Genomic DNA, 20,924 nt, shown 5'->3' on the forward strand with positions numbered 1-20,924 from the left:
TCCAGTGAAGATTCACCACTGTTCCAAGTGTTCTCCATTTGAAGATAATGGCTCTCACTGTGGTTTGATGGAATCCCAGAGCCTGAGAAATGGCTTTGTAACCCTTTCCAGACTTATACATTTCAACAACCCCCCCCCCCCCCCGACCGATCTTGTCTGGAATTTCCCTTGATCATGACTGTGTGTTTGTAGAAACTGGGTGGTGACTACTTAACTCTGATCATGTTCAACATGATCAGAGTTCAGCATGAGTGAGGGTTAGATTTGGCAGGGCTGGCTGCAATCAAGCCTGGCTGCATTCAGTTGAATCCAATGGTCAAATAAATTTGGTTGAGTAAATAAGGCAGCAATTATTTTATCACATGGGACAATATGGGTGTTCAAAAAAGTGCCAATAAACAAACTCATTCACATCCCTTTCTGGAAACATTTACTGGTTCACATGACAACATGATATCACTCCATAATTGGGCAAGTTAAATATTAACAAATTTACAATCATGAGGAATGTAAAAAAACAAACAGAAACAAAACCCAAACAAACGAAACAAAAGCCCTCTTAAAAAAAACCCCAATCCCAGGTAGGCCCCGCCCACAGCAGAGTGAAGACGGGCTCTGACGGCTCCAATCTGTTCCGCCCCCAAGCCCCCCCCCACCCCCCGTACCCTTCCCCAATTCAGTGCTTTACAGTTCATCCTTCTCTGTCGAAGCCTGCAAGAGAAACAAAAAGGAAGACGTCAGAACGCAGGCAGACATATGCACAGTCAGAGACGTGTCCAATGGGTGGGAGGCACAGGCCACCTCTGGAATTTGATTGGCCACCCCAGGTGCCGCCCCTATTTTTCCCCACTTAAAAACAGCAAATTATCATCGGCAAATAAGTGTTGACAATAGTCTGGCCCAAGAACACCCCCCCCCCCCCCCAAAGAGGTTTAAGGATACTACAGACAGCTCCTTCTGCACTTCTAACATCCCTCTTCCAAAAGAAACGCACATTTCTGAGTAGTGAGTTCAGAAAGTGGACAGCAAGCTTGACTTCTTCCCTGGCCTCATATGAACAGCCAGCCAATCTGAGACCAGCGTGGAGTCCAAGTAGTGACCTTTAAGGACCACAGGCGGTCTATAACAAAGCCACATTCTAGCTCGGCCTTGGAATGTCCATTTCTGACCTCGTCTGAAGTTTCAAAAGCTGTGGCTAAGGCCTGCTGGACTAGCCTGCAATTCTCAGACTCACCGTTTCCTCATCCTCTGCTTTTACTTCTTCGTCTTCAGCATCATCCTCCTCCTCCTCCTCTGCTGGCTCTTCTGGCTCCTCCTCTGGTTCTTCTTCCACCTGTGGAAGAGGGGTGGAAGAACACAGCTGAGCCAACCAGTGGCCAAAACATTTCCCTGCCTACTTGTGACCGATGACCTTTCCCCTTGGGCCCATTTCTTGGTTTTCTTTCCTGAGCTTGATACATACGCATGCCCTGTGTCCTATATTTTAAGTCAGATTTTATGTTAAGCACTTTGAATTTAATCTACTGCATGAATTGTGCTATATAAATGAAAACTGATTGATTGACCTTTACTTGAAGAATACAAACCATTTCCTGTCCATGCCAGCTCATTTACTGTCCATGCCTGTTCACTGACATACGAGCCATTTCCTGTACAAACCTGCTCATTGAGATCCACGTTCATGCTGAGCCTGAGCATCCTCTCTATCCGGTCTCCATATGCTTTGGTGTCGGCCAGGTGGTAGCCAGATCTCAGGGTGGCCGTCTCAAACAGAACCACAGCCAGGTCCGAAGCGGTCTGGTCGTCAGGGTTCTCCTGCGGGAGAAAATCGGGAGGTTTTCATTGCCGTCATTCCACCTCCAACCATCCACACAGCAGGAGTAAAACAAATGATGCATTTTTAAAATTCAACGCCATGACTCCCCCCTGGTCAAAACTAGAACTCAAACTACTTTGGTGGAGCTACGCTACAGAATAAATAAAAAAAAGCAAAGTTGGGAGAGATTGTTGGAAGCAAAGATATATTCATCCTAGATCAGCAGGAAGTTTTGTGTTTGAATGAGGGAAAAAAAAATAAAATAAACACTTACTGAGACTCGCTTCAACATCTCTTTGATGAGAGGGTGTTTTGGGTTTATTTCCAAGGTCTTCTTCTGACTTGCATAGTAGCTGGTAGATAAAAAAAGCAACATGATTAAAACAGGCATGCAGTAAAAACATCAAGAATGAGCGTTAAATAATTAAACACAGGACTTCAGATGTACTAATCTGAACAGCAGCGATTAGCGGAAAGACGACGTCCGTTTACAGGTCTTACTTTGTGGAAATGTCTTTTCCTGTCTGATAAGCCTGAGCCTTCATGATCCTCTCCATGTTCCCAGACCAGCCGTACTGGCTGGCCACCAGGGCACAGGGAGAACTGGTCAGCCTTTGGGACAGCACTGCCTTCTCGATCTGAACAGGCACGAGACAAAAATTACCTTGGAAACGTGTCCCAAAACAATCCAGAAACCCTACCATCCCCAAGGCATCTTCAGTGACACCTGATTAGGGGGGGGGGGGGGGGGTGGACTTACACACTATGGGGTGGATACTGTGGGGATTTTGAAGAACATTTTCCCCCACACTTTCCCCTCCAAGAATTGGGGCCTGAACAATCCCCACACACACACACACATAAGTAACTGCTACGCAAACAGTTGAAAATACCTGATCCTTCAGGGCCTTGTCCTTCATCCAGTTGGTGAGGGGCTCGAACTCCTTCTCCTGGGTCTCCCTCCTCTCCTTGCCCTTCTCGCTCTCGTCGAACTTCACGCCCTCCTTGGCCACGTTCTGGAAGCGCTTGCCGTCGAACTCGGGCAGCGCCTGGATGCAGTACTCGTCCACCGGCTCCGTCAGGTAGATCACCTCGTAGCCCTTCTTCAGCAGCTTCTCCACGAAGGGGGAGGATTCGGCCTGGGGGGGGTGGGGGGGTGGGGTTAAGTAATTATGCTTAATTATAAACTCGTTAATAGGCTAGCTAATGAGTTTTTATTTTAATTGAATAACAGTATAAATGTACATTCTAATTTATAACTGGAATTGCGCATCACTTATGAAGCATTCTACATGGTATAAAAAATAAAAAGTTTAACCCAACTGCTTTGAAGTAACATTCCCTGACGGGAAAGCATTTCCACCTTTTCTTCCTAATACACATTTTTGAGGGGGAGGAAACCCCACTGAAGTCAGTCTGAATTTATTTAAACTGCCAATATGCGCAATTTTTGAATTCATTCGAGTGAGCATGTCAAGATTGAATAGGCCCCTAATGATTAAATTCACCATAATTAATGCTGCTTTCCACAATGATGGTGGCATTTATTTTAGCTGCACTGGCATTCATTCGCTGTAATGAGCCTTTCAGTGGCATCGACAGTGCCTCCTGTACTCTCCCGTGCCTGTTAATAGCATCTTGATTGGTTGCTATGTAAATGTCATTTGCTTGGCTGCAGTAGGGAAAGTAGTGATTTTATTTTTTTTTTTAAACCAGATTAGTCTGATCTGAGAAAGGCTGTGATTTACTGAGCATTTGATTATAGTCAACACTGCCCGACAGAAAAATTAATGAATTTAAGATTAGTCTTCAAAAGAAAAAAGAAAAACCGTTTTTAGCTCATTTCCAGCCCAACTCTGACTGCCTGCACCCACCGACGGCAAATTTGCCCCGCGCTATCCCCACTGGCATGCAGGGCTTCAGTCCCAACCAGTCCAGAAGCCCAAATACTGCACATAATGGACAAACCCAGGCCAGTATACATGGACATGAAAATAAATTAAACACTTCCATATATCATTTATCCATGAATCAATGAATATGGAACCAGACAAAATAAAAAATCAGAAGTAAATGGAAAACCATGTCTTTTTAAAGGACTTGTGGAGGGCATATCACAAGGGGGGGGGGGGGGGCGGAGGTTTAGACCTGTACAGCGTATCTGCTAGATTTTAGTTCCCCTTTTAACAATTACAACTGAAGTACTGTAAAGTACTGTGTTAAGCGGGTGGGGCTCCTACCTCCTTCCTGCTGGTGCCGGCCATGAAGTAGATCTTGTCCTGCTTCTCCTTCATCCTCTCCAGGTAGTGCTCCAGGCTGGTGAGGACCGTCTCGCTGTGGGAGGTCTGGAAGCGCAGCAGCTTGGCCAGCCGGGTCCGGTTGGAGTGGTCCTCGATCACGCCCAGCTTGATGTTGGTGCCGAACTCCTTCCAGAACTTCTCGTTGTACTGCTCCTCGGCGATCTTCTTGATCATGTCCAGGGTCTTGCGGACCAGCTTCTTCCGGATGACCTGAGGAGGATGAGGGTTAGGGTTAGAGTTAGGGTTGACAGAAATCGTTCACAAATGAGGTTTTTTGGCTGAATGACCATGGACTGGCAGGCTACAGGTCGCCCCACTCACCTTGAGCAGTTTGTGCTGCTGCAGAGTCTCTCTGGACACGTTCAAGGGAAGGTCATCGGAGTCAACCTGAAGAGGCAAGGCACATTATTATACATGCCAGAGATCACACTGAATCAGACCCAGGGCTCATCACTTTAATGAGGTTACTGAATGCAATCAAACAAACTCCCTCTCTAAAATGAATACATAAAATGCAATTTAAAAAAAGAATGTACTCTGGGGAGATGCTCACCACGCCCTTGATGAAATTCAGATACTTGGGCATCATGTCATGGAAGTCGTCCGTGATGAACACTCGACGGACAAAGAGCTGCAAGAGAAGGACGGTGGGTTACGCTCGGCTAAAAGAGACTGGAAAAAACTCCCTCCATAATCACCGGCAGACAGCGGATGAGACCACGCGGTACCTTGATGAAGTCGTTCTTCTTGGTTCCGTACTCATCGAAAAGCCCGCGGGGTGCCGACGCGGGCACGAAGAGGATGGACTTGAAGGTGACCTCTCCTTCGGCGGTGAAGTGGATGTGAGAAATGGGCTCGTCCGTATCCTGCAGATCACACAGAGCCGCAGACGCCATTTCAGAGGAGGATTCTGATAAAGCCGAAAACTGACCTCATTTTACACCGCTCCAGGGGCTTGATACAGGACTACAGTTTTGGTTTAATAGGCACATTAGGCTACCCTGTGATTGGCTGTGGACCCAAATAAACCGATTTAACTGGCAGAAAGCAATTCTGCCCGCACTAATGAATACGTCTCGTCGTCGGATTGAAGGCTGCAGATCTGGGAGCAGTCAGCCGTACCCGTGAGAAGGTCTTGTAGAAGGCCTTGTACTCGTCCTCCTCCACCTCTTTGGCTGGCCTCTGCCAGATCGGCTTGATGTCGTTCATGAGCTCCCAATCCCACACGGTCTTCTCCACCTGGAGAAAAAAAATGGCCATCCAAATAAATGTTTAATTTACTTTGTCAAAGGTTAAAAAAAAAATCCACCACCTAGCTATGGCAGGCAGTACGGTGACGGTTGGCAGAACACACTTTTGAATGATATATACATGTCACCAGAGTCCTGAAATGACAGTTTGTGTTCCAGTAAAGGGACAAGCCAATAAATATGAATGGGTATTCCAAAATGGAGGGTAAAGGATTGGGGGACAAGGCGTCGCCCATTGCTCTTACCTTCTTAGTCTTCGGCTTGTCCTTGTCTTCCTCTTCCTCCTCCACCTCAGCCTCAGCCTCATCTTCAGCATCTTCCTTCTTGTCTGCTTCGGCCTCATCTGCTTCGTCGACCGGCTCCTCCACGGTCTCGGTCTGAACAGGAAGGACACCCTTTATGTTTCTACAGCTTCACGCAGCCAGTCACAGCTAGGGTCCACAAGGTGTACTACTCTAAATTTCTCAGCAAATTTTACTAGCTCTCACAGACTTCCTCCCATCTGCCGAGGCACAAAAAAACAGTACTACGCATTTTTTATTTATTTTTAGCTTTCCATGCTTTCCCCCCCTCCCCATGTAATGGCATTACAGCCTTGCGAGTACAAGGTTCTCCTTTGCTTGTCGCATACAGAAGGCCCTTGGTTTGAAGCACCCTAGAGCAGGACCCTGTATCTACTCTGCATCTACCCTGCGAGAGGAAATGGGAGACGCACCTTGCTGCTCCACACGTAGATGGGGAAGTTGATGAACTGGGAGTATTTCTTCACCAGGTTCTTGATGGTCTCCAGCTCCAAGTAGTCTGATGCCTCCTCCTTCATCACCAGCCTGTTTATATATAAATTACATTTTACCGCAATTCCACACCGCATACCCATTACTGGAGGTACTTTTTTTTACGAAAAAAATTACAATAAAAAACCATTTTATTTGGTTTTAGAAAGTGACACCCTAGTCAGTTGATTTTCATCAACCTGATTTAATTGGATTATAGTTCTGGGAGCTCTGAAATAGTAGTAATAGTTGTAATGGTAGCAACGCAACAGGCATGAAGATGCAACCAGGTAATCGGCAGCAAACAAAGGGAAGCTACCAATACGAATCGTTAAATTCAAGGCAATCTGATCCATAATTACAGCAGGGTTGGACACCTCGACGGGCAGCAGCAACTCACGTGATGGTGGTGCCTCTGCCCAAGGTGTCGCCACGGGGATCCTCGATGACGGAGAACTCATTGGAGTCAGACTCCCAGATGTGCTGGGTGCCGTTGTTGTGCTTGGATGTGACGATGACCTTGTCGGCCACCAGGAAGGCGGAGTAGAAGCCCACGCCGAACTGGCCAATCAGCTCGGAGGTGGACTGGCCCTCCGTCTGCATCTCCGTCATCTTGTTGAGGAACTCGCTGGTGCCCGACTTGGCGATGGTGCCCAGGTTGTTCACCAGGTCCTCTTTGGTCATGCCGATGCCCGTGTCTGTGATGTGCAGCATGTTCTTCTCCTTGTCGGACTGCAGGGAAATTTACGTGTATGAAAATCAAAGACAACAAAAATTAAGCATTCCACCCCCCCCCCCCCCCCCCCCACTTTGACGAGATTTGATTTATTATGTATAAGTACTGTACTTTTAGGAGTTGGACAGAGAAAATATCCACGTAGACGCAAGTAGAATTTCAGCACTGACGTAAAACTTTTGTTAAAAAGTACAAACTGTAAGACTTTGCCATCAAATGGTGTGTTCCACCTTTTAAGAAGACTAAACAAATTCAGCACATTTTTCAGGACCGAGTTTAGTATTCCTGCATTTTTGAGTCAAGTATAAATTTCAGTTCTTGTTGGGAATTTTCCAAATACAGGAATCACAAAGCATTAATTTAGCAGAACTCAGAACTTTCAGCAGAACTCACCAAACCAGTTTCAAAACGAAGGACCTTCACCCACCTTGATTTTGACCGTGAGCTCCTCGTTACCGGTAAGAGCGTCGTCATTGGTCAGGGACAGCAACCGGATCTTATCCAGGGCATCTGAAGCATTGGATATCAGCTCTCTGAGGAAGATCTGAATTCAGAGCAGAAGCGGATCAGCTCCGGCTGGGGCTTCGCACAGCCCTCTTATCCGACGTTACGGCATCAGAATAGAATAGAATAGAAAACTTTATTGTCCATTAAATATAAAATAAAATGGAAATTTTCCTTCAGCTCAGTGCTCATTACAAGTGACACAGACAAAGGTACACACAGATTTAAAAAAAAACATAACTGCGACGCTCACCTCCTTGTTCTTGTACAGGGAGTTGATGATGAGCTTCATCATCCTGTTCACTTCAGCCTGGAAGACGTGCTTTTCCGACTTCTCCCGGATCTCCTTTATCTGAGCGGCGTTCAGGCCGTCCAGCTGTATCGCCTCCTCCTCCCTACGGTGGGCAAAAACATACCGCAGTTGGCATCACAGAGGACAACCTATTCCATCCTGCACCACGGCAACAGAAATACAGACAGGAAGGAATGCGAAGCATCTGCTTACTCAAGCCAAAATGAAAGTAAACTGCCCATGAAAATTTATGCAGCCTCTTAGTTTTGGTGTGGCATCTGCACATGAGACTATGACAGTCCTATTTTAGTAACACTGAGTCTGCACTCAACTCCCCTATAAGAGTGGCAACCAGCCCTGTTCCTGGAAATCTACATCCTGTAGGTTTTCAATCCAACCCTAACAAAAATGCACCTCATTCAACAGCGAGAGTGCTTGTTGAAATGCTAATTAGTAGAGTCAGGTGTGCCAAATTAGGGTTGAAATGAAAACCAGGAACGGGGAAGGTTACCACTGTTCTAGAAACACTAGCATGACACAGGGTATACACTTCCTGGGCAAAGTTTTTGGGAACGATAGGGAAGCCAGGAGTGCAACCCTAGAATAGGCAGAGCAACAGAAAAGCGTTTTTTTTCATTCTGGACCTTGAAAACTTAAAAAAAAAACGAGCTCATGAACCGAATGCCTGAAAATGCCTTTTACTTGCCTCTACTAAACTCAGAGCCACCATAACCTTTGACTCAAGCACGAGGCAAGAAGCTCCTGTTCCCGCCTCAATAAACAGCTATCAATGCACCACTGAAACGCCCAAGGGGCCAGGGCAGCATAAAACTAATTGACATTTCTCCTCTCTCTGCAAGCAGATCTGTCCACAGGGAAAAGGTGTTTATCCGTGTACACCATCTGTTACGCAAGGAAATGAGCGCAGTTTCAGGGAAGGTGACAGTCGAAGGGAGAGAAGAGAGCCGCTACCACAGTATAGCCAGTTAGCTTGTCACGTGCACGCGTTAGTGCCGTTCGGTTTCTGTATTTAGCACACGAACCTCTGAACCACCTCATCGTCCGTTTTGGACCCATCCCGGCTTTTTCCCAGATCCTCCTCCACGGTCGCGTCGATGTCTACATCGTCCTCCGCTCTTACTGAAGCTGTGAACAGAAGAGCGTTCATTTTTGTCCTTGAAAACAGCTGCGGTGGCAAACAGTCGACATTTCTTTTCACGGCAAACCTATATGACTGGTCTAACATGCTCTTCTATATCAGGTGAATAATTAAAACACAGCTGTCACTACCTGCACGAGAGAGTTCTTTTGTTTGCTCCTCTTGACAGCAAATATACACATCAATTAACATACAATATAATATACATCAATATTAAATTCAGAAAAGTTTTTAAAAAGCTGACAATCAGCACATTACGGATGCATTTTAAGCAGGTGATCACCAGCTAAAGTATGGAACTGAACCACAGGAAGTGATTTTGATAACAATGCTGATAGGGCCTGGGCCACTTGACTTATCTCGGCAGAAAAACATGGCTGGAAATACGAAAGATAAGATGGTAAATCTGCAGTTAAAACTGAATGACGCCTGCGGGCATGGCGTTCGGTACACATCTCATCTCTTACTGTAATTAAGCGCACTGTAGCTAGCTAAACACGTGTTTCACATTCCTTATTCACACCTTTTAAAGCAAAACAATACAATGTAAAAAAAAAAGCCGAATAGCTAGACCTGATTAACTGAATGAGCATGTCCTTGCAGCCACTGCCCTCTTAGAAGTGCAAAAGTACCATTGCTGCCAGGAAATCTATCAATTCCAGACAGCTATTCCAAGTCCAGAAAATGCAGCAAACAAGAATCCCACGGAATCGCCACCACCTTCGTTAAAATAATTCATTTTGCGGAAAAACAAACTAGACAACCATGAATTCGAAATGCCCCTTTTGTCGACACAAGCTGCTTTTCAACTAATGACCAGCTTGTTACGTGTTAGCTACAAATCGTGCAGGCCTACATCAGGGAAACAAGTCTTAGGATCCCAATTTTGGGACAATTATATTGGCGACGGTTAGCCACAGCGGCTAACAGCTTTAGAGTTACGTTGATTTAATTGACTTCGCTAGATGTAGCCATTCATTCGCAATAAGCTACATATCAGGCAAATATCAGTATGGATTGCTATCATTCGCAAGAGTTGTATCGTTAACTTTAATTTTAGAAATGAAATAAACTATCGCGATATAGAGACAGTGCATGTACTGCACTGTAGCCAACGTTAGCTAGATATGCACCAACTACGAAGATGTAGCGGTTACAATCGCGATTAGCAAAGCAGGCTATGGAATTGTGATGCGCATCAGTATTTCACATTGCATTACTTTCATATCTAAACGTAAACGGGATAATAGATAATTTAATACAACACCAACGATTATTGTCAGCTGCTAACTTACTGACACTATAACGCGGCAGTAGTTTGATGTACTCAGTCATGTGGAGAGGCAAGTTCAAGTGCTAATGTTAGCTACGCAAGGGGTACAAAAGGAGCAATACTTACTAAAGGCTAGAAGAGCACACACGAATCCAATAATCCACAACCGTTTCATATCTGTATTGCCTTCTCTAGCTAAAGTTATAGCTAGTTGGGATTATACCGTTCCTTCAGATGTACTCCCTATCCCCGGCAAATATTTAACAGGAACCGATTTAACTGAAATCCTAGACTTAAAGAAGAGGAAAGGGATGAACAGACCAATTGCTAGATACCACGCACAACAAGCAACCAATTAAAGAATGATTTGGGTTTCCGGTCTGCCAATCGTAGGCGTCCTGTCCAAGTTCATACGTCGAAATCGTGGCTGCTCTCCATTGGCTGAAAACAACCCATATTCCCCTAACAGAGCCACAGGCGGCGGTGAAGGTAGTGGTATTTTCTGTGGCGATGAAAAACCACACGCCTTAAATTTGCATTTATCTCTGTTTTTATGAAAGTAAAAACATCTCAGTAACGAAATACGTCTACTTTAAGGACCAAAAATGTTGCTAGAATGCAGAAGCAGACTGCTGTTTAATGCTATCCATTTTATTATTCGTTGTAATATATTTTTTTCCCAACAAAATGAATATCTGCATGTACCCGTGCATTTATCTGCTTACGCATTAACATCCTTCTGTAACTTCTAATGAGTTTTTAGCCATCCCATGTTTCTGGAAAGGATCATTGTCCTCTTCTTACTCCCTTTTCTCTCATGTCTTGTGTCTTTGGGATATTTTCAGTTTAAATTGTAATGTATACGTTATGCTATTATAGAACTTTGAGGGAACTTTTACCATCTTTATATGAAGTGGTAAAAGTTTAAACACATTCCCCAAGCCTTACACATATTAATCTATGATATGTTTCAGTAAACTTTTTGAAGTGGTGTGTCCCTCTATTGGTTTAGACCTGATATGTTCTGTATGTATGTGAGATACGTAGGGGGTTGAGCTTCTCCCAGCCAATCGGATCCTGGCACCAGGTAGTGTCCACAGCAAAGAGGCAAAGAGCCTCAATGGGAAAAGTGAACATTATGCTGGTATTCCTGTATATGGTGGGCAAAGAGCTGTCGATAGCAACCGTTGACTTGACTACGTTGGAATAACATAGTACTCAGTAGCCTACAGCTGCTCCTCAGAAATGAAAAATTTCAGTAAAAAGTGGTGCAGTAAACTATTACAGATCTCAGAATCTTTTCTTCGTCTAAACAGATTTACAAAGACACTGCTTGACAGTATATATAATATTCCTGTTTAACCCTTTAAGGTTTGAGAGAACAAATATGTGATTAGAACGTTCTTAACTGAACATTTGAATGCTGATGTAACAATGACCACTGGCAATTGAAAGCAGTGGAGTTCTAGAACACTGTTCAAAAGCATCCTCCCTACCATCCAAAGGGTTAAAATGGTAAGATCTACTCTTCTCCAGAGCAGTTTTTAGTTTGTGAGTGAGTGAGTGAGAAATTAGCTCTGCCATTTCTAGTGATGCTTATCCATGGACTACGGTCAACAATGTAACACTAAAATAAACATTCTAATCCAGAGTAGTTTAGTTAATAGTGGTTTAAACTTGTCATATGGCTAAACACAGTGGTCTACATTTTACTGGGAGCAATCCACAGGAGGCACTTGTGAGACAGTTACAAGAACTGCAGCTCAAATATTTCCAGCATCAATTGGACCATCATAAATTAGTCAGGGATTCAGGGGTGGATCACAAATATCCTGAGAATATATAACTGTCCCTGGATAATACTGCAAGAATCTTAATTCAATTATGTTCATTAAAATACACTTCTGAGCCCAAGGGAATCCTGCATAATTAATCTTAGCTGTATAATAGAATGAATGAGTATGACACTGAACCCAAGATTACTTAAATCAAACAAAATGGAAAGTTATAAAAGTTGCATCTGTCTGTATCTGTAACTCTATTTCAGAACCATGCAGGTCCATCAGCTCATACCAGCAAACATCACATGCCTGTTCTGGCTTTTCCAAAAGCAATTAATGTGACTTCATACTTTCAGACTGAACAGCCCACCCACAACAATCTCTGCTGAATCCAAAAATATCCACGTCACCTGGTGGCCTAGAATTATGCTCATTCAGAGTCCTTGTTTACAGCTTGGTTCAGTGTTTTCCAGTAGCCTACTTACCGTGTCTTTGTATGGCATTGGCATGAGCAGCACAACAAGCAAAACATGCTTTGTGCTGCGCATATTTTTAATTCCAGTTTGGAAGTTTAAGTATGAATTTAAGCCATGAGCCCTTTTTTATTATACGCCATACATCGATGTGTCTACAATGAGAAAAAAAAGTACTACGAAATTAATACGAAAGTTAATAAGGGGACCAGAGTTTTCACGGCTTATGTACGACACTCAGGCTTAATATAAAAGTTATTGTATAGCTAAATTGTGCAGCGATATTATTGTCAAATATTGCCTCTGAATTATATTTTTAAGCAGTGCACGTTACATCTGACCTTGGAATTAAACAGACAGATGTAAACACCAAGCACAGTAGCCTAAACCATACAGCTTTTGTAGGCCTATTTCATTTTTTTTAAAGCAATTTAAAAAAATGACCGCGAAATTTAAAATGTAAATATCAATGCATCTTGATATTTACAATTTATGTACTTTACGTTTTAACATTTACTATTTCGATGATGCTACGCTAGTGTATGCTACGCTGATAGGAGGACCACAGAATTTGGACAGCCTCTCAGGCTGCTAAATCAAGGAAGTGACGTTTACGAATGCGGAGACTGGCAGGCAGCGGCTAAGCAATGCTAAATTGAGAACTGACAGTACGACCGTACGTACGCTCTTAGTATTACACAGAGAACAGTCAAGTCGAGTACATGTGTTTACACCGGGGGCACGGCAAAATCTCACAAGGGAACCATGGCGTCCATGTCCGTGAAATTTTCGCGTTTGCTCTGGAGTAAGGGGAATTTGCCAAAACTGGTTATTAGCTGCAGCGCTTTGGACTCACAATGTGCATATTGTAAGTACGGCGAAAGGACTCAGCAGTCGAGGTGGTCTAGTTCGCTGGTTCGGAGTTTTCCTTCGTTCAATGTGTCAAACAGAATGAAGCAGAACTTGGCACACCAAAACTGGACCCAAGGAACGGCGGCAATGTGCACCAGTTCTGATGGCGATCACGACATGACCAACTGGCTTTGGTCTGTTTATAATGAAACCAAAAAACAGACAGAAGGTAAGCCGATGGTTTCTGAAGTTTTTATAATGGCAGGTATGTTACTTGGCATGGCGGGATGTCCCATACCCAGACAGCACTTTTCAGGTTCTTACAGAAATAACCACAATGACCACGGGGAACCACAGAATACACTAATAAAACACGATGTAGTTAGTCTAGCAATTTATAGCTTGATCGATGACTACTTGCTAGCTAGTGGAATGGCACTCCGGTGTCATTGGTTGCTGTGTGGTGTGCTTGGTTTGATAATATCGATTCTAATGAAAAAACGCCTTTCTTTTCGCAAGCCTTATTTAAGCCTTGTGCTCGGTTTCGGTAAAATTGAGCTTTTAAAGTTTTTTTTTTTGTAGAAAACGAATGGCACTTTTAGAAGATGTATTTCATAACCAGCGAATAAACCAGTGTAAATTTGGTTCTTCTTCTGTTTGTGGCTTATCATCTATATTTGCTGTATATTTTCTTGCCTATATGGTTTATTTGAATATTAGATAAATATTAAAAATAATTGAGTGTCCGTTCAAAACAATATACATTAAATAATCCACTGCATAAAAACCTTGTTTTCACAGATAAACATAGTTTATACATAATCTAATTTATAACATGTTTGCCTCGCGGCAAAGGGACGTCGCACTGTTTATGTTTTAGGTAGGACTAGCTACGGGGTTTGGTATCACAATATTATGTTGATCTTGCGGACAATAAGGGCTTGCATTCGTCTCGGATTGACTGGCGAGTTGGGGAAATGACTGCAGGGACGCACAGAAGTTTGACAGCTACTGTTGCAGTTCTCTGTATAGCCCTCAAGAACAGGATGGTTAAACTCAGGCCTTGAGTACCTGCATTGTACCTGCTTAATGAAACCTTACTTGGAAAGAAATTGTGCATGCAATGGACTCAATTCTCAGACAATTATGTCTTTATATAATCATAATGGCATGTATAGCATGTCAAATATCAAATAGTTGAACGTAATTAATAATTGATGATTGGTTATATCCTAACTTTTTTTTGTTGCAGATTTGATCCCAGTAATATCGAGTAACTCTGTGAACCCTGACACGATCTTTGCCAACAATGAGATAAGCCTCCAAGACATTGAGATCTACGGCTTTGACTACGACTACACCCTGGCGTTCTACTCCAGCCATTTACACACGCTGATATTCAACATCGCGAGAGACATCCTCATTCAGGAACACAGGGTAAGGGGCCTCTTCCTCCGTATCTTAGCCATGCAGGAAGTGATAAATCACTAGCGTTATCTTAGTGATGATAATAAATGTTAATGGACAAGGTGAGATTAATGAAACAAAAAATCTACGTGTCATGGCGGCACACGAGCGAGTATTACATGCTGCCTTTCGGAGAACGTTTGTTTAACACGTACATTTTCTTTTGCTAAAAGTACCCTGAGGGGCTACGGGACTATGAATACATCCCAGATTTTGTCATCCGGGGACTGCACTATGATGTACAGAAGGCAAGTCTTTCTCAGCGTGCATTTACTTCACCGTGCTGCCCAATTTTAAATATTCAGGATGCATACATCATAATCTATCAAAATAATGCCCTTTGTCCTTTTCTTCTAATGTGTTTTCTCTTTGGTTTCAGGCTTTGTTAATGAAGATCGATGCATTTCACTATATTCAGTTGGGAACGGTGTACAGGTAAGTGGATAATGTGTCCCTATATTAGGTGAGGAACAGTTCATAGGTAAGTGTGTTCCCAAACAGTAAATTTGTCTCTAATATATATCCCTGTATACGATTCAGCAATTTAGCATATTTGCCGTTTCCATCCAGGGAATTTGTTTTTTGCAAACAGCAACCATTATTTTGCATTTCCCACCTAACTTTCAACTTAGTAACAATGTTTACCATCATTTTCATGCAGTGCTGATTTTCATTTTCCATGTTGCCGAAAACTCAGAGTCAGCATTCTTTAGCGAATTGAAAACGCAGCCAGTGTAACAGAAGCGTGACGGCGGTGTGTGTGTGTGTGTGTGTGTGTCCCTGTGCCTTCTCAGGGGCCTTCACCCAGTGACAGATAAGGAAGTCATCGCGATGTACGAAGGCTCCCACGTGCCCCTGGAGATCATGAGCGACTTCTACGGCAAGGTCAGTCTGGGTCCGACGCTACCACTCCTCCCCAGGCCAGGCTATGCATTTGTGATGTAATAATACACACTGAGCGAGTCTGAGACCACAGCAAAAAATAAAAAATGTATATATGTATTAATTATGGTCACAGCTGAAGTGAAAAGGCACACCTTTCATTCCAGTTATACCTAATACCTAAGATATGCAACTATTTCCTTGTGTGCCTGGTCCACAGGGAACCCATCTGACCCAACTGTGACTTATCATTGCATTATAATTTCACAGACACTTTTATCTGAAGCGATGCAAGTGCATAAGTGCATACCAAAGGTCATTGGCAAAGCTACCGAACACAGGGCAGATAAGATACAATTCTCATTAAGTATCAGTTATTTATAGCCATGAACATGAAGTCTAGTTCACGCAGTAAGCATAGGCTATGTGTGTAAAGTTACAGAAAGTCATAAACTGGAAGTGAGGCATGATTACACGAGATGTGATAAAGAGCTACAACGCCAAGATGATGATACATAAAAGTGCTAGATGAAGATACAAGTGCCTCATGAAAGTGAGAGATCAGGATACAGGTGTTTTAAGAGAGTGATACTAGATTGGGAGTAACCCTGCGCAGGAGTAGTACCCATAGTCAGGTGACCCCTGGTCATGTGATTAACCCATTGCCCCTCCTCTTGTTCAGAGCTCCCACGGCCTCACCATGAAGCAGTTCATGGACATTTTCTCCTTGCCCGAGATGAACCTGCTCTCCTGCGTCAACGACTACTTCATGAAGCACAACATCGACTACGAGCCTGTCCACCTCTACAAGGACGTGAAGGTGAGGCACGGCTTCTGGTGCTGTAGGCCCGGAAGAAGCAGCGTGTGTTCGCGCTCGATGACGCATTTCTCAGTGCTTCGTACCTGGCCTCACGGTTCCAGGTGTTATATTGAAAAAGAGGAAAGGCGTGCTATTTTGGTGGGGTACAAAGCAGCACAAGGACGTTTTCTTCACCCCTGATTTTTGGCCCTCTCATTGGGTGGATGGAATGGGTCTGGCTCCCTTTTTCGCTCTTGATTTGGGTCCTGCTGTGAAGTCATCTGAATACAGTCGCATGCAGAATTTCTTCTTTCGCCCTTGTGGACTAATCGATGGATCGGTGAGCAAGCCATGAAAAAAAAAAAAAAAAAAAGGATAACAAATAAAACATCGGTGCAGTTCTTTCTGTCCTTTGCGTCTGATTGGTCTCCCTTTTCGTGTTTGCTAACCTCAGGCCTTTCTCATTGACAGGCGGCAATAGGAGACGTGCACATAAAGGGCATGATGTACAGGGCTGTGGAGGCTGACATCGGTAATCAATGCGAGCTCTTGCACCTGCAGTCGGAGTCGACATTGTGGCTGGGATTGCGAGAGGCTGCAAATTAGCTCTTAGGTTATGTTTGGGATAATACCCGACAGCAACGGTGAAAGGATCTGTGGAGAATAAAGAATGTGTATGGTTTATATACTGTACAGTATTTCTATTGGTTGTCTTAAAATAATTGTGCTCAAGACTTTTGTGTTCTTCGCATACATGGGTGCTTTGTTCCAAACCCTTTCTGTAGAATGGTTCAGCTTAACTGTTTGTGAGGCTTTCTCTCTTTGTGTAAATGCGTGTATCTGTGTGTGATTGAGTATTTGTCCTTGTAGAGAAGTACATCTGTTATGGCGAGCAGACATACGCCGTGCTGAAGATGTTGTCGGAGAACGGGAAGAAGATGTTCCTCATCACCAACAGCCCCTTCGACTTTGTGTGAGTGAGACCAGCATTCACAACTAGGCAAAGGAGCACGCTGCACACATGTATATGTACACACAGACACGCACACACACAGATGTACACACAGACACACAACAGACACACACACATGCGCGCACACACACACACACATACACACACACCTGCTTTATAAAGTGCACTCTTATGTATAGAAGACGACATCCACCAAGATATGTATTAAACTGACTGTCAATGTCACAATGGAATCATCTGAAGCATAATCTGCACCTCTATCTTTGCTGAAATTAACCATACAATCTTACAGTGTGGCAAGACATCCATGCTAATGTTCATCCTGTTGTAGCATAATGCAGCATTTGCTCTCAGTAACCCAGTGCAGGTAAATCGTTTGGCCTCTTCTTGTTCACGGTGATCACATTTTGATTTTGCTGTGATTTGTGGCTCCTCAGGGATCGGGGAATGAAATACATCGTGGGGCAGGACTGGAGGGACCTTTTCGATGTGGTCATTGTGCAGGCCGACAAGCCCGGGTTCTTCAACGACAGGAGGAAGTAAGAGTGGGCGACAGAAGCTAATGAGTTTCATTTGATTCACTGGCTGAATATAAAGCAGCCGACCTAATGACGTAACGACATTAAAGCTACCTCTTCCTCCGTTGTCCTCTGAGTCTTAGATGTCACAGGAGTCTGTTAATATTTATTTGCGAACAGCAGAACGCTAATGAACGAATTTCAGGCGAGCGATACTCTGTCACTGAGCTATGAACTGACCTTTAGGAGGACATCTGTCGGAATTATCGTTGCATTAAGAACAGATGCATCAGTTGGATTGGTCTCTGGGGAGGCCCCTTCTTTCCAGTAATTTAATATAGCCCCTGAAAATGCTGCCTTTTCTTGATACTTTTCTTGTGTGTGTGTCTGAACACAGACCCTTTCGGCGGTTGACCGATAACGGGGTGCTGCTTTGGGACCGGATCCACCATCTGGAGAAAGGACAGATCTACAAGCAGGTGCGAGAGCTCGCTCTCCATAGATAACTCTGCACTCACAATGAGACAGGGACACACAGATCCTTCAGGCTGTCTAAAGATATCAGATTCTGAATTCTTAGCAATGTTCAGAATATTTCTGTCAATGTTCTCAACTTCTGAATTGATTGTACAAACCAGGCCTTTCTGTTAAGTGGGACACATGACTAGCTTAGTTTTAGTGTCTGTGACATGGGTTAGGGCCCGGTTCTTTTATATGCCTACATACAGTGACATTAATGGACGACAAGCTAGCTTGATAGCAGTAAAGCTATCTGCTTGGCTAGCTAAAACTAGGTTGTGTGTGGCTTTTGGTGTTTTGGCTTGTTGTTTGCTTGTTAGTCTAGAAACTGCAATATATGGATTTTATATATGCAAGTAATATAATTTCTCTAATGCATGCATAATACTCCCACACAAAGCTGTTCCCCTCCATTTTAGGGCAACCTGTATGAATTCCTGCGGCTGACTGGCTGGAGAGGGTCTAAAGTGCTGTACTTCGGAGATCACATCTACAGTGACCTGGCTGTGAGTGCTAGCATGCCGAGCATGTTTTTATACCTGCATCACTGTTACACAGCGGTAGGCTAGGCAGTGAGCACTAATGCATTTTGGGAGTTTTAATGTCACCCTTAGTGTCCCTCGCTGCTCGTAAGGGACATCCCCTGCCATCCTGCCTCCCAATTGAATCCCAATCGTTTTAAAGGCCTCTCTTTAGATTGTACCTTGACCTTGAGCCCCTTTGGCGTGGTGGGTGTTCGACCCTTGACCTCTGACCTCTGACCTCTGACCCGCAGGACCTGACGCTGAAGCACGGCTGGCGGACGGGGGCCATCATCCCGGAGCTGAGGAAGGAGATCAAGATCATGAACACGGAGGAGTACGTCCACACCATGACCTGGCTGCAGAGCCTGACCGGCCTGGTGGAGCACATGCAGGTGGGGGAACAGGGGGGGACGGGGGACGCAGAGGATGTACATAATTTTCACTGTGGTACTGAGTGTCAGACATGTTAGCCAGTAGCTGGGTGTTTTTCTACAGATCCTGGTCTCAGTAGTGTTTTACAGGCTCTGTCCGCCCTCCACCTTACAGGTCCATAGAGACCCCGCCTCTCAGGCAGTTGTCCAGGAGTGGATCAAGGAGAGAGAGGAAATGAGGTACTGCAGAGCATGCTGGGTGGAAGGGCACCGATCCACTGCATAGTTCATGACTTTAAGCGGATTGTTTAAGTTATGTACTGGACCTTAAACCCTAATGAATCTGACTTGTTAAACGTAGTAGGCCTACATCATGCTAGTAGAGTTGGTCCTTCACGAAGATTACGTTTTGTTCCATGATTGAAGGGTTCCATGCAATCAAAAATGGGCACTGCAGGGGTTCAAAGTAATTTGACATGGTCAAATTTAAATAAAAAATAATTAATTTTATGTTAAATGTAAATGTACATGGCTTTCCATGGAAACAATAACTGAAAGTGTTCGTATTAGTAAGTAACTAACCGACCCACCTCCCCGTGTTCTCCCGCCACCGCAGGTCACGAACGAAGAGCATCTTCAACGCGCAGTTCGGGAGCCTCTTCCGCACCTACCACAACCCCACCTACTTCTCCCGCCGGCTCTCGCGCTTCGCCGACATCTACATGGCGTCCCTGAGCTGCCTGCTGCGCTACGACCTGCGCCACACCTTCTTCCCCCGCCGCACCCCGCTGCAGCACGAGGCCCCCTACTGGCCGGAGACGACCAGCGCCGGCGCCATGAACATCCCCTTCTGGGGAGAGGCAGGGCGGGCCAAGCCCGAGTAGGGGAGGGGACCGGGGGGGGCGGCGGGGGGTGGTGGGGGGGGGACCCCGTCTGGGGCTGGAGAGGGTGGCCCTGGGTTCCCCTGGAGCTCTACGTACGCACGCTCGTCTGCTGAACGCACTCATTGTGTACGCAGAGCAGCTTTTCCTGGACTGTTCCCTCCTGTCCAGCCAAACAGGTGTGATTTTTATTTTATTTTATTTTTTGCAGGTGTGATTTTCAGACCTGTAAACTCAGGTTTTACAAGGGGAAGCAATATTTTTAAGGTCCCCGTGCTATTAGTTCTGCTGGAAAAATATCTGCACTTTACATACTGCTGTCATTTAAAGGGAAACACATTCACCCATTTTCCAAAAAAAAAAACGTAGAAAATATCAGTGCTTTACAGTATTTTGGACACATTGCCAAGCATATCCTTAAAAGCAGCTTGTGAAATAATGCTCAGGGGTTGAAAAGCTGTACTCAGGAAGTGAAGCAAGGGCATGCAGAAACTGCATGGCTGTACTCTGCACACGCATGAGCCTCATTTCCAAAGCTCATAGGAGGCAGAGCAGCTATGTATCTAAAGCAATAATCCAGTGTGTGTGTTTAAAGGTACTGGTGCAGTCAGAGTTCTTAAGAATGTGATTTTAATGCATGATGCTTGTGTTGCACTGCAAATCTGCAGTAAAATGGCCACTGTCTCCTCCTGCTGTGTGTTGGGTATCGGAGCACAGGGCTGTAATGTGCTGTGCTGTGGACCCGATTCACAGTCCTCCCTTTTCAAAGCGTTGTGCTCTG

At 44.4% G+C, this 20,924-nt stretch overlaps 2 protein-coding genes across 2 annotated transcripts; one reads left to right on the plus strand and one right to left on the minus strand.

Annotated features, from left to right (window-relative positions):
- Nucleotides 1-407: 407 nt before the first annotated feature.
- Nucleotides 408-10,423, minus strand: hsp90b1 (heat shock protein 90, beta (grp94), member 1). Its single transcript, XM_035427331.1, has 18 exons — nucleotides 10,230-10,423; nucleotides 8,715-8,817; nucleotides 7,633-7,774; nucleotides 7,303-7,419; nucleotides 6,540-6,871; nucleotides 6,082-6,193; nucleotides 5,612-5,743; nucleotides 5,239-5,355; nucleotides 4,845-4,982; nucleotides 4,670-4,747; nucleotides 4,438-4,503; nucleotides 4,057-4,326; nucleotides 2,710-2,955; nucleotides 2,318-2,454; nucleotides 2,091-2,169; nucleotides 1,660-1,815; nucleotides 1,235-1,333; nucleotides 408-711 (listed from the first exon to the last, which is right to left on the minus strand). The coding sequence occupies exons 1-18, from the start codon at nucleotides 10,276-10,278 to the stop codon at nucleotides 685-687; spliced, it is 2,400 nt and encodes a 799-aa protein (XP_035283222.1). The 5' UTR covers nucleotides 10,279-10,423; the 3' UTR covers nucleotides 408-684.
- Nucleotides 10,424-12,980: 2,557 nt separating this feature from the next.
- On the plus strand, nucleotides 12,981-20,154 carry LOC118232458 (5'-nucleotidase domain-containing protein 3-like). Its single transcript, XM_035427466.1, has 14 exons — nucleotides 12,981-13,438; nucleotides 14,462-14,646; nucleotides 14,850-14,924; nucleotides 15,056-15,111; nucleotides 15,471-15,561; nucleotides 16,241-16,378; nucleotides 16,829-16,889; nucleotides 17,228-17,330; nucleotides 17,768-17,869; nucleotides 18,246-18,327; nucleotides 18,787-18,873; nucleotides 19,143-19,283; nucleotides 19,438-19,502; nucleotides 19,879-20,154. The coding sequence occupies exons 1-14, from the start codon at nucleotides 13,123-13,125 to the stop codon at nucleotides 20,144-20,146; spliced, it is 1,770 nt and encodes a 589-aa protein (XP_035283357.1). The 5' UTR covers nucleotides 12,981-13,122; the 3' UTR covers nucleotides 20,147-20,154.
- Nucleotides 20,155-20,924: the final 770 nt, after the last annotated feature.

This window comes from Anguilla anguilla, chromosome 7 (genome assembly GCF_013347855.1).
Source record: "Anguilla anguilla isolate fAngAng1 chromosome 7, fAngAng1.pri, whole genome shotgun sequence".
Taxonomy (NCBI): Eukaryota; Metazoa; Chordata; class Actinopteri; order Anguilliformes; family Anguillidae; genus Anguilla; species Anguilla anguilla.